General features: G+C 44.9%; 1 protein-coding gene across 1 annotated transcript; it reads left to right on the top strand.

The window, feature by feature from the left end:
* Window positions 1-7,486: 7,486 nt before the first annotated feature.
* Window positions 7,487-10,513, top strand: LOC144705278 (serine/threonine-protein kinase-like protein CCR4). The gene has a single exon (XM_078577876.1). The coding sequence runs from the start codon at window positions 8,039-8,041 to the stop codon at window positions 10,304-10,306; it is 2,268 nt and encodes a 755-aa protein (XP_078434002.1). The 5' UTR covers window positions 7,487-8,038; the 3' UTR covers window positions 10,307-10,513.
* Window positions 10,514-11,410: the final 897 nt, after the last annotated feature.

The raw sequence follows: 11,410 nt of genomic DNA, 5'->3' as shown, positions 1-11,410 counted from the left end.
ACGACCGCCCGCTGACCGTCATTACTATGGCAATGTTAGAGAACGACGACTACCCCCTGATCGTCACTACTCTGACGATGTTAGAGACTGACGACTGCCCATTCGTCCCTACTACGATGATGGTAGGGATCGTCGGCCACCACCAGCTCAGCGCTACTTTCACGACGACTACGATAGACGTCGTCGAATGCCCTTAACTCAGTGCTACCACCACGACGATGATCGAGATTGCCGACCCAAGCCAGTTTCTCACTACTTCAACGATCACGACAGAGGTCAACGTCAGTCTCCCGCTCAGCGTTACTACGATGGCGGTGATAGAGAGTTCCTCCAGTCACCACTCCGACGTTACTATGATGAGAATTGTAGAAGACACCGACGTTCCGGATTGTAAGGTGAATACGGGCTGGCACCCCCGTTCATCACATCTGTCTTGTGACATATTGAGGCTTTGATACCACTTAATGTAAACAAAGAAAGGACTGTACGTTAGCACGATACCTTTGAGCAGGAATGGCACCTCTGTAGGGATATCCCAGAAAGAATCAAGTGCTCCAAGGGAATCAGGTGCCCACGTCCAGCCAGGCGTCTTCATAGAAGGTCAGTCGTTGCAGTCGAAGAGGGGAGGCTCGGAAGAGTAAAGTGAAAGAAGAAACACTAGAAGGAAACGCTAGAAGGAAATGCTAGAAGGAAATGCTACAAGGAAGAAAGGGAAACACTAGAAGGAAGAAAGAACATTCCACACTTCATAAGACCAAAAAACTGTCGTTCATCCCTGTCGCAGGGGATATTTAAAGAAACAACGCTCTTAAATAGTTTAACCTGCTAGGCATGGGGACTTACCAACTAGTAAGGCCCCACGTGGAGTCTTAACTCCAGCCGGCGGCGGCCTATGCGTCATACACAATACGTCAGAATGAGTGAGAGTAATATAGTTGGAGAGTGAAAGAGTGTGAAAATGAGAGAGGGAGAGAGTGAGAGAATAAGAGGGGAGAGAATGAGAGAGGGTGAGAGGGAGAGAAATAGATAGTGAAACAGGGAGAGAATGAGAGTGAGAAAAAGATGGAGTGGGAGAAAGTGAGATGGAAAATGAAGGAGTGAGACTGAGATAATGCAAGGCAGAGAGAATACAGGAGGCAGAGAGTGAATCAGTGAGAGTGAGAGGGTGAAAATGAGAGAGAGAGCGCGAGAGTGAGAGAGGGAGTGGGTAAGAGGGAGGAGAAGTGAGAGGGAGAGAGGGGGAAAGAGAGAGAGTATATCTGCGAGGGAGAGGGGGAGAGTGATGGGGACTATGCGAGAGAGAGAGAGAGAGAGAGAGAGAGAGAGAGAGAGAGAGAGAGAGAGAGAGAGAGAGAGAGAGAGAGAGAGAGAGAGAGAGAGAGAGAGAGAGAGAGAGAGAGAGAGAGAGAGAGAGAGAGAGAGAGAGAGAGAGAGAGAGAGAGAGAGAGAGAGAGAGAGAGAGAGAGGGAGAGAGAGAGAGAGAGGGAGAGAGAGGGAGAGAGAGAGAGAGAGAGAGAGAGAGAGAACGAGAGGGAGAAAGGGGGAGGGAGAGAGAACAAGAGGGAGTGAGGGAGAGGGAGATAACAAAAGTTTGGAAGGGAGAGGGCGAGAGAGAAAGAGAGAGAGAACTAGAGCATGAGAGGGAGTACGAAAGCGAGGTAGAGAGGGAGAGAGTGAGATTGCGAGAGAGGGTGAGAGAGAGGAGAGAGTGCGAGATGGCAAGAGAGGGAGAGAGAGGGAGGGTGAGAGCAGTGTAAAGAATCTTCGGTAAAAGTAGGAGGAAGATAGAAGGAGAGAAGAAGAAGGACACCAAGAGAAGAGGTGTAGGTTTAGATTGTTGTATTCCGCAAAGAGCACGATTACATTGTTTGAATATATATAGAACTTTATTTTAGTAGTTAATAGGAAATTTCCAATTTTTTTGTATGTCCGTTGTGACCGTCACAACGGATATACTCCTTTCAACTGGTATTTAATCTTGACCGTTATAATTTATGTGAGTGCACCGATCACAGCCATTGATTGGTGTCGTGGTCTCACCTATTATAACCTTTTATGTGGGCATCCTGTCTACGATTTGATCCTAGCTTTCTAAGTTTAATACTAACTTTCTATATTTCATCCTATACTATGTTTGAACCTATATTTGACCTATCCACTAAGTCTCTAATGAGTACATTTATATTTAATTTATTACTAGCTAATCTTGATTAAGGCCCTAGCGAGCTGTCCATTGACTTGGCAAGTTGGCGCACTTTTCTGACTTGGCGAGTTGGCGCACTTGTCTGGTGCTGACTCCTTGACAAGTAGGAGAGAGGATGAGATAGAGGAAGAGTGAGAAAGGGAGATATTGAGAGAGGAAGAGAGGAAGATGGTGGCAGTGAGAGGGAGAGACTTATTATATTATATTATGTTATATTTTATTTAAAATGATTGTCTTTGGTCAGGTTTTGTGTGGGATCGCAAACCAGGACCAAGTGTTCGGTTAGCCCTAAAAAGGCTCAGTGACGGTGCTGCTAGGTCTGACCGAAGCTTGGTCAGACTGTGTCCTTCCTAGACATATACATATTATAAATAAATAAGTATTTTATTAAACTTATAAAGATTAACCTTGAGCCTCAATACTTAAATAAAACACAAAACTTATTTTCTTTTCCACACGACTCTTCATTATTATCATTTCTCACAATCCATCTGCTATCACAACTTTCTCCACATTTCCTTCCCTATTTCGTATCTCAAATCACCCCGCTAAAGCATCAACTTGCATGCCAATGTATCCCTCCAACCATATATTCCATGATCGAATTCCATCATTCATCTCCACATGCTTCCTCATAACTTGCCACAATCCTACTTGATAAACACAAAATTACGGTAAAAATTAAGTCTTTGAGAATTTGAGTTCAATCAATAAAATTTATAAAAATATTATTGTAAATAATTTAATTAGCAGTGACGAGTATGGGTCATCTCCACAGGGAAAAAATATTAGGGAAAGTATGATCTCAATTGGGTGAAGCACGAAGATGAGAAGAGTTATGTTTACAGTACTGAATGCATGAGGAGAGTGAATGATAAGATGAGAGATGTCTAATTAGGGATTATGATGGAAAATAATGGGAAGAGAGATGGGATCATGACGATGGCATGGTAGCAGCATAGTAGGTAATGGATACGGTGAAAGATGCAGTGATATTCATATAGGACGATGAGTGGAGTAAGGGAATAATAATGTTGGCTTAAATGGGAAAGATAGAGGTAGGTGACGAGATCATGATGGTGTAAGAGGGGGCATGAAATGGGTGAGAGTGGTGATACTGGATGATGACGAAGTGGATGGAGGATAGTAAATGATGAAGGTGATGGATCAAGTTGGTGGATGATGAAGATAATCAAACTAACTAAATGTGTTGGAGTTGATTCAATGTAAGGCAACATGCTAACCTTAGATCCCCATATTCTGCTGGTATCATGACATCTTCCTACTACAGATCTACCTCCCCACTTCTCTGTTGAACCTCTCCAAGCACTAGAGACACCAATGAGCAGTTGATGTACCTTCAAAACTTCACTTTCTTTAAATCAACCTCTCTAGGAGGAAGTGGGCTTAAAGATGTTTTTCGCAAAGACCGGAGGTCAATTTTTATATCATATGGATGGATAGAGGACAAAAAGATGAAGCCGCCCTTAAAATTTCAGCTTGATCTAAGTTCTAGATCGTTGGATATCAAGCCTAAAAATTGGATGATTTCTAGCAGTCAATTTAATTCAAATATTTCTCTCTCCTCGTCCTCGTCTGCACTGCCACATCATTCTGTTAGGGTTTGTCTCATCCAGGCATTAAATGTGATGATTGGCTGAGATTCCTCCTTGTCATCTGCAATCGATGACTCTCGTCGCGCCTCGTGTTGTCTTGGGAAAAACACTAATAGTAGTATATTATTTAAATATATTATAAAATGTTAGCTCACAGCTGATGTGGTGGCGCGTGAGCATGCGCCACCTCAGCAATTTCTCCTTCTAATCCAATAAAAATGTCACATGTGTGCGCCACGTACATGTGGTGCATTGTGGCGTAGCCTTGTTGCTTGGCTGTCATTGTAGACCATTCCAAGGAGAGAGATGGAGAAGACAAAATTGTAATATTTTAATCATCTCTTTCTCGGTCTACGAAACATATTTATTGCAAAAAGAAATTATTTTTTCTGATTCGTCCACGTCATCTGCACCACGAAAAAGTGAAAAAAGTAATTTGTTAGCCATTAAATGCAATTATGGCATCGCTAATCACGATGCCATAATTATTTAGTTAAATGATTGGCTGATGCCAACCATTAACTGAGCTTAATGATTGGCTGTCACCAATCATTTTACTTAATCCTGATTTGTCATTGTTCGACGAATCTAACGGTGACATGTGGCATCGTGAAGTAAAGGTCTTATAATTTATTCTAAAATTCATATTTAATAAGGGCCCAAAAAACACAAATAAATATATATTTTGACTTAGAAAAATGATATATTTATAAATTTAATGTCAAAAAGTTCTAGAAAAATCATATTATGACTCAGAAAATCATGTTCTTTCAGAAATTGTTATTAAAAAACTCCAAAAATACATAATTTTTTTAGAAATCTGGAGTATCATATTAAAATAAATTTAATCATTTAAGCTTGATAACATGCATATAAAATTAAATTAATACAAATAATCATGTAAATATGGTCATATTAAGCTACTAAAACTGCATGTTATCACTACTTCCCACACACATTGCTGTGTATTATTACCTTGTGAACTTGTGTGCCACCATGCCCACCACAACCTTACCTCTCATACGTGAGTTAATGCTTTGGCGTCTCAAAATTGCGCCCAGGTAAAGTGTTGTAGTGGGGAAAGCAATAACTTAAGATGTAACAGAAAATCACTTTGTAATAAAAATATCACCCAGATTTTTCAATATGGATTCTAGAGAAATCTTTGTCCATCTGTGCAGCTTCTTATAGGGCAAAGGCTACATTGAGGATGGAGAGAAGGAGTGCATATACATAGATCTTATTTCCTTAAGTAAGACCTCTCCATTTCTCTAGTGCCTTTGCTTTTCACTTCTACTGATTTCCCATTTTTTTAGACACTAAAATATTTTGAGGAGGCAAGTTGAAGGTCAGTTATTTGAGGGACCACATCCCTTTAACTGGCTATCTAAACCCACTTTTCACTTGTTCCGTCTTGCTTCCACATGCTCCTCAGAATCCTTCCTCAAAATATTTCTAATAATTTGAAGTTATAAATTCGTGAACTCTTTGTATTAACACATGATTTTTTTGTGAATCATATATTGAATATGACAATTTGACATTGAATACGATGTGATGCTTGAGTTTGACACACTTGTGATATTATAGGATATGTTTATAACTCCAGAATAAACACGAATAATCAAAAGGCCATTATATTCAATGAAATTTATTAAAATACGGATTATATTATTTATGATGTGATATTATCATTATTATATGGGTTAAAATAACAAGAAAACATGATATTACCAAATACATTTGCATTGAGCTGAATTTGCAATCAAAGAATTTCTTGATTTAGTCTCTTTGAGATATTCAAATACCCAGACTCTGGATGTATCATCTCCTTCCTCAACCCATTGAATCTCCTCCTTTTCTACTCTATAAGTGCAAAAAGTAATAGAACAAGAATTTCCTTATCACTCCAACCACACTGAGAAGGGAGGGTACCCAATTAGGAAAAGGGATAAGAAGGAAGGGCGTCCAAGGAAGTCTTGCACATTTTTTTTTTGGGATTTCACCTATTTCGTATTTATATTTATAATTATTAGGAAATTTTCATAAAAACTTATGCTTTAAGTAAAAATTAAGATATCAAATCAAAATTTTGGATTTGAGGCTATAGGTCGATTAACAAATCTAGGCAATAACTCTAATAGCATAGTAACCTTTAATTGACCAACCTGATTAAGTATACTGAACATTCAGATTAATTAATTGTGGATATATTTTACCTAATAGATAGATCAAGCTACCAGTCTTGAGGTGATTAGCTACACATATGTTCTAGAAGATACAAAGCATTTCATCAGTTACCACGTACACATAACCATTGATTTACATGACATACCTCAAACTACTTAAGAGTATGCCCATGATGGCTGCCCAGATTGTGTAATTGGATGGACTTGGTGGCTACTGAGTTGGCTTGGAAAAGTCACAAGACCAAACCTAACCAAATCGTACCAAGCCTAACTAAACCACTGTGAGCCAAACCATAGGTGTCTTTTTATCTAGTTTTTACTTTTTCACTTTAAAGAATATAGAGGCTTTTTAAATCAGTACATATTTTTACCAAACTATTACTGATTTAATACCCGTCCTATGTGTTTCACCCCTTACTCTCTGGCCCGCGAATAAATTATTACAAACAATTCGGCTTTAATCAAACTTTAAAATGATATTTCGAGACTAATTTCTGGTTTATTTGGTGTGTATACATACATGGATACATCCATACATTCATGTGAAAGACATGGATTGATGTGTGCCATTTTACCTGCTGCTGGGGCAGCCACGTACGCTGGGTGGAGTGTTTAATCTTAAGACGTTTGTTCCCGCTCCAGTCCCATATAATGTCATTGGGCACAGAAAATGCGGTCAAAATCTAGCATATTTGCCAAAGCAGACGAAAAGTGGCTTCCATTGAAACAAGAACTAAGGATAAGGTTACGCCGGCACATCTAGAAGAATTTGAAGGGAGTAGAGTTATCGGTGTTAGTGGGTGACCAGCACGAACTTGGAAGCAAAACAAGGAACCCTAATTTCCGTTCTGATCAGAGGCCACGTACTGCTTGCTGTTCAAGGGAACTTCTCGACTAGTTTTCGACGGGCCATTTGCTCTCGCTGTCGTAGCAGTTTAACCTACCGGGCTTTTCCCCGTTTCGTCTTCCGCCAAGATTTTTAGGTTATCTATCATTTTTCTCCATACCAGAAGCAACCCTGCTTGGCCTATCATCTCTAGATTATTGCCCGTCTCAGCAAAAACATCCAGAGTCCTGTCTCTTTCTCTCTCCCTCTCTTTAGCCACCTGTCAACGGGAGAGAGAGAGATAGGAAGAGAGACAGAGAGAACAAGAGAGACGGAGAGAGAGAGAAAGTCCTGTCTCTCTCTCTCTCTCTCTCTTTCTTAAGACACCTGTCCAACGAGAGAGAGTGTGTCCTCACCCTCTCTCTTTCTTTAGCCGCCTGTCCAACGAGAGAGAGAGAGAGAGAGAGAGAGAGAGAGAGAGAGAGAGAGAGAGAGAGAGAGAGAGAGAGAGAGAGAGAGAGAGAGAGAGAGAGAGAGAGAGAGAGAGAGAGAGAGAGAGAGAGAGAGAGGGAGGGAGAGAGAGGGAGAGAGAGAGAGAGAAGGGAGAAAGAGAATGGAGAGAGAGAGAGACAGAGAATAGAGAGCGAGAGAGGGAAAGGGAGAAAGAGAATAAGAGAGAGGGAGAGAGAATAGAGAAAGAGAGAGGGAGAACGAGACTAGAGAGCGAGAGAGCGAGGGAGAGCGAAAAGAGAGAAGATGGAAGAGAGAGAGGGAAGAGAGAGACATAAGGGAGAGTGAAGAGAGAGAGAGACAGAAGAGGGTGAGAAGAGAGAGAGACAGGAAGAGAGAGATGAGAGAGAGAGACAGAAGAGAGAGGGTGATCCCAATTCCCAAATATCAAACCGGATCTGAATGTCAACTCCGTTGTCCGGCGCTAAAACCCGATACCGCGATCAGCCGATAAACGTTAGATAATAATCCGCGGCCGTAAAAGGCCACCAATTCTACGACGCGTAACGGAAACTCCTAGTTTCATACTCTGGTCAAACGCCGAGGCCAACTCAGCTTACTGAAACCGGTCTTCCTTCCGTCCCCTCCAACCTCATTCCTCCTCCGACTCAGTCTATGCACTTCCCCAACCTCCTTCCCCCTTTCTCTCTCTTCTCCTCTCTTTCTCGAGGATGAGATTCCAAAGCACAAGCCCATGTCTCAAGCAAGAAGAACAGCATCATCCTTCTTCCTCGCTATCCTCTTCTTTATATCATCCACGACAGGCTCGCCCTTAGCCACCATCGCCATTACCCGTCTCTTCAATTTCACCGTTGTCTGCGCGCTCATCCCTTCATCGACTAGAAACGACCACCATGACGTCAACTGCACCGCCTTTCCGCCAGGAATACAGCAGAGATACCCCGCCGGCGCCTCCTCCTTCACCGCCATCGCCGCCGGCGACGGCTTCCTCTGCGCGCTCACCTCCCCGCCATACTCGAATAAGACGATAATGGAATGGTGGGATCTCACGGAAGTCAGAGAAAGCGAAGAGCCCAGGCCGAGGCGGCTCTACGCCGGCGCTCGCCTCGCCGAGCTCGGCGCCGGCGGTGCCCACGTCTGCGCCGTCGCCGCTAACTCCGGCGAGGTTAATTGCTGGAGGTGGCGGAAGTTCCCTTCATTGGAGTCTGTAAATCTCTCGCGTATAGCCGTGGGGAGGAGCTTTCTTTGTGGATTAAGCGAGAACCGTTCGATCAGTTGCATCGGCGACGATGGCAATGTGGTGGGGAAGCAGCCCATGGGCCGGTTCGGCTTGCTCGCCGCCGCTGACCGATACGCCTGCGCCGTGGCGGAGAACGGGTCTTCCTTAGTCTGCTGGGGAAGAGACTTCTCCCTGAAGATAGAGAATATCGCCTTCGAGATCACGTCCATGGCGCTGGGAGAGAGCCAGGTCTGCTGTGTAACGGACGAAGGACAAATTCGATGCTGGGGCGACGGCCAACTCCCTCCAGATGACGTTCGAAACGAGCGTTTCCTCACTGTTCATGCCCACGGAGCCGCTTTCTGCGGCGTCCTGTCCAAGAACTTCTCCGTTGTCTGCTGGGGGGAGGACTTCTTCAACGGGAGTCGTCTCGTGTATACGAGGGCTCTTCCTGGGCCATGCGGGGAGACCTGCCCCTGCGGCTATCTCCCCGGCTCCGGCAATCTCTGCCCCGGCGGCGCCGCCGTATGTCGGCACTGCGAGGCTAAACTCGCCGCCCCCGCCGGCGTAACTCCGACGAGAAGGAAGAATACGGTCCTTTACCCCGCCGTCGGCGCCGCCGGGCTCGGCCTCTGCGCGGCCGCTGTGGTCATGCTCCTCTGCTGGAGAGGAAGACGATGCCTTAGCCGGGTTCACCAGTCCGCGAGTCCAGCCTCCGCCGGCGACGACGGCGGCGCTCTGAGCGGTATAATTGGAAGAGGCCACACCGTGGAAGAACTCCCGCTAGAGTTCCTCCGCCGGATCACCGACGACTGGTCACTAGACCGAAAGATAGGCTCCGGCAGCTTCGGCACTGTGTACCGCGCGACGCTGACAGACGGGCGAGAAGTCGCCATCAAGAGAGCCAAGAACAAGGACAAGGACCAGCCCTTCACGGCGGAACTCGCCACGCTCTCCGGCGTCAACCACAGAAACATCATCCGTCTTCTAGCCTTCTGCTGCCAAGACGGAGAACGCCTGCTCGTCTACGATTACCTCCCGAACGGCACGCTCGCGGACCATCTCCACCGTTGGCGGAGCTCGCCGCTGAACGCCTGGCCGCGGCGGATGCGCGCGGCGCTCGACGCCGCTCGCGGGCTCGAGTACTTGCACCGCTACGCCGTTCCTTCGGTCATCCACCGGGACGTCAAGTCCTCGAATATTCTTCTCGACGAGGTCTGGACTGCGAAACTCGCCGACTTCGGGCTATCTCTGAAAGGCCCCGACGGCGACGATTCCCACATCTCTCTCCGCCCCGCCGGGACCGTCGGATACATGGACCCCGAGTACTACCGCTTGCAGCATCTCACGTCCAAGAGCGACGTGTACAGCTTCGGCGTCGTCCTTCTCGAGCTCCTCACTGGGTTCAAGGCCGTCCACCGTCGCCAAGACGACGACGACGATGATAATGATGATGATGATGATGATGATGATGATGATGATGATGATGATGATGATGATGATGATGATCATGGCAGTGGGCCGAGGAGTGTGGTGGATTTTGCGGTGCCCTATATCGATGGAGATAGAGTTCACTTGATTCTGGATAGGAGATTGCCGCCGCCTAAACCGAGCGAGATTGAAGCGGTGCAGTGGCTGGCGTACATTGCTGCGGACTGCGTCAACGCGGAGGGCAGGAACAGGCCTACCATGACCGAAGTCGTCGCTGCGCTGGAGAACGCTGTCAATGCCTGTTCTTCGTCGCCGCTGTTGTCGTGCGCGTTGTCAACGCAGTCCGCGTGAGAAGTTTAAGAGTTTGATTTGTTGCACCGCGAAGATCTCCTGTCTGGAACGGCTTTGATTTGTTCTATTTGCGTTTACACAGCGCGCGGCTGTTGCACCAGCAGTAAAGCCAAGCCGCGTGAGCTCTGGGAAACGGGTTTTGCTGGTGAAAAGGTTAAACGCGTGGAATGGGAGAAAACCTGGGAAATCTGTCTCTATTCGGAGAAATGCTACGTGGGTCAAAGAAAATGATAGTACGACTGGATCATCGCGTGCAATATCGAGCATTGAGAAACTGAATATTGTAATGGCAGTTGCATCAATACGTTAAGAGCGAGTTGCATTTGGATCCCCTTTGACATTTTGCGTCTAAAGAGGCGGCTAATTCTTAAAATACGATATTTAGATGACGTAATCTACAAACGAAGAAGGTAAGCAATTCCTGTTTTTTCAATTTCCTTGCAGCGATTAATGGAGGGCGGAATAAGAAAGGACACTATATAAGGCAAGATGTAGAAAGAAATCAGCAAAGGATAATGACATGCGATTCGAATATTCGAAGGTCAGTGGTCTTCTAAACTTCCACCCGAAGTGTTTGTTAATGAAATGATGTGAGTATATTGACATCAAAGTAAGGGGAAAAGCACGCGACCGAAAGACGGTGGGGACGTCCACTGGAGGGCACTGATATCACTTGAAGCGCCTGGACAAATGTGGTTAGCGGTGGGAATTAAGAATGTAGAAGAGAAAAGAGACAAATACAGAGGAGGAAGAATGCATCAAGAAATCCAAGATCAAATTTTATTCATGATGTGCATGGATTTCCTACAGTTACGTTGTATTTATAAGATTCATGAACAATTCTGCCATCCTAACTACGTTTAATCCTAACAGCCAGATGTAGCTGAACTATATTTGCTCCTTGCAAGATTTGATCCCAGCTGCCAGATGAGTCCTAACTATCTTGATCGTAGCCACTAGATAAGCTTTAAACTAGATTTAATACTAGCCGTTAGACCTTGATTCATTAAATGTAGATGAGTGGGATGTGTGTATTCTGTCGATTTGTAGGTGAGTTATTTATATCACGATTGGCTGTCTTCTTTATGACCATTACCTGTAATT

Source organism: Wolffia australiana, chromosome 7 (genome assembly GCF_029677425.1).
Source record: "Wolffia australiana isolate 7733 chromosome 7, ASM2967742v1".
NCBI classification, from domain to species: domain Eukaryota; kingdom Viridiplantae; phylum Streptophyta; class Magnoliopsida; order Alismatales; family Araceae; genus Wolffia; species Wolffia australiana.
Note: the sequence above shows the minus strand (reverse complement) of the source record. Positions and strands in the feature narration are given on the sequence as shown.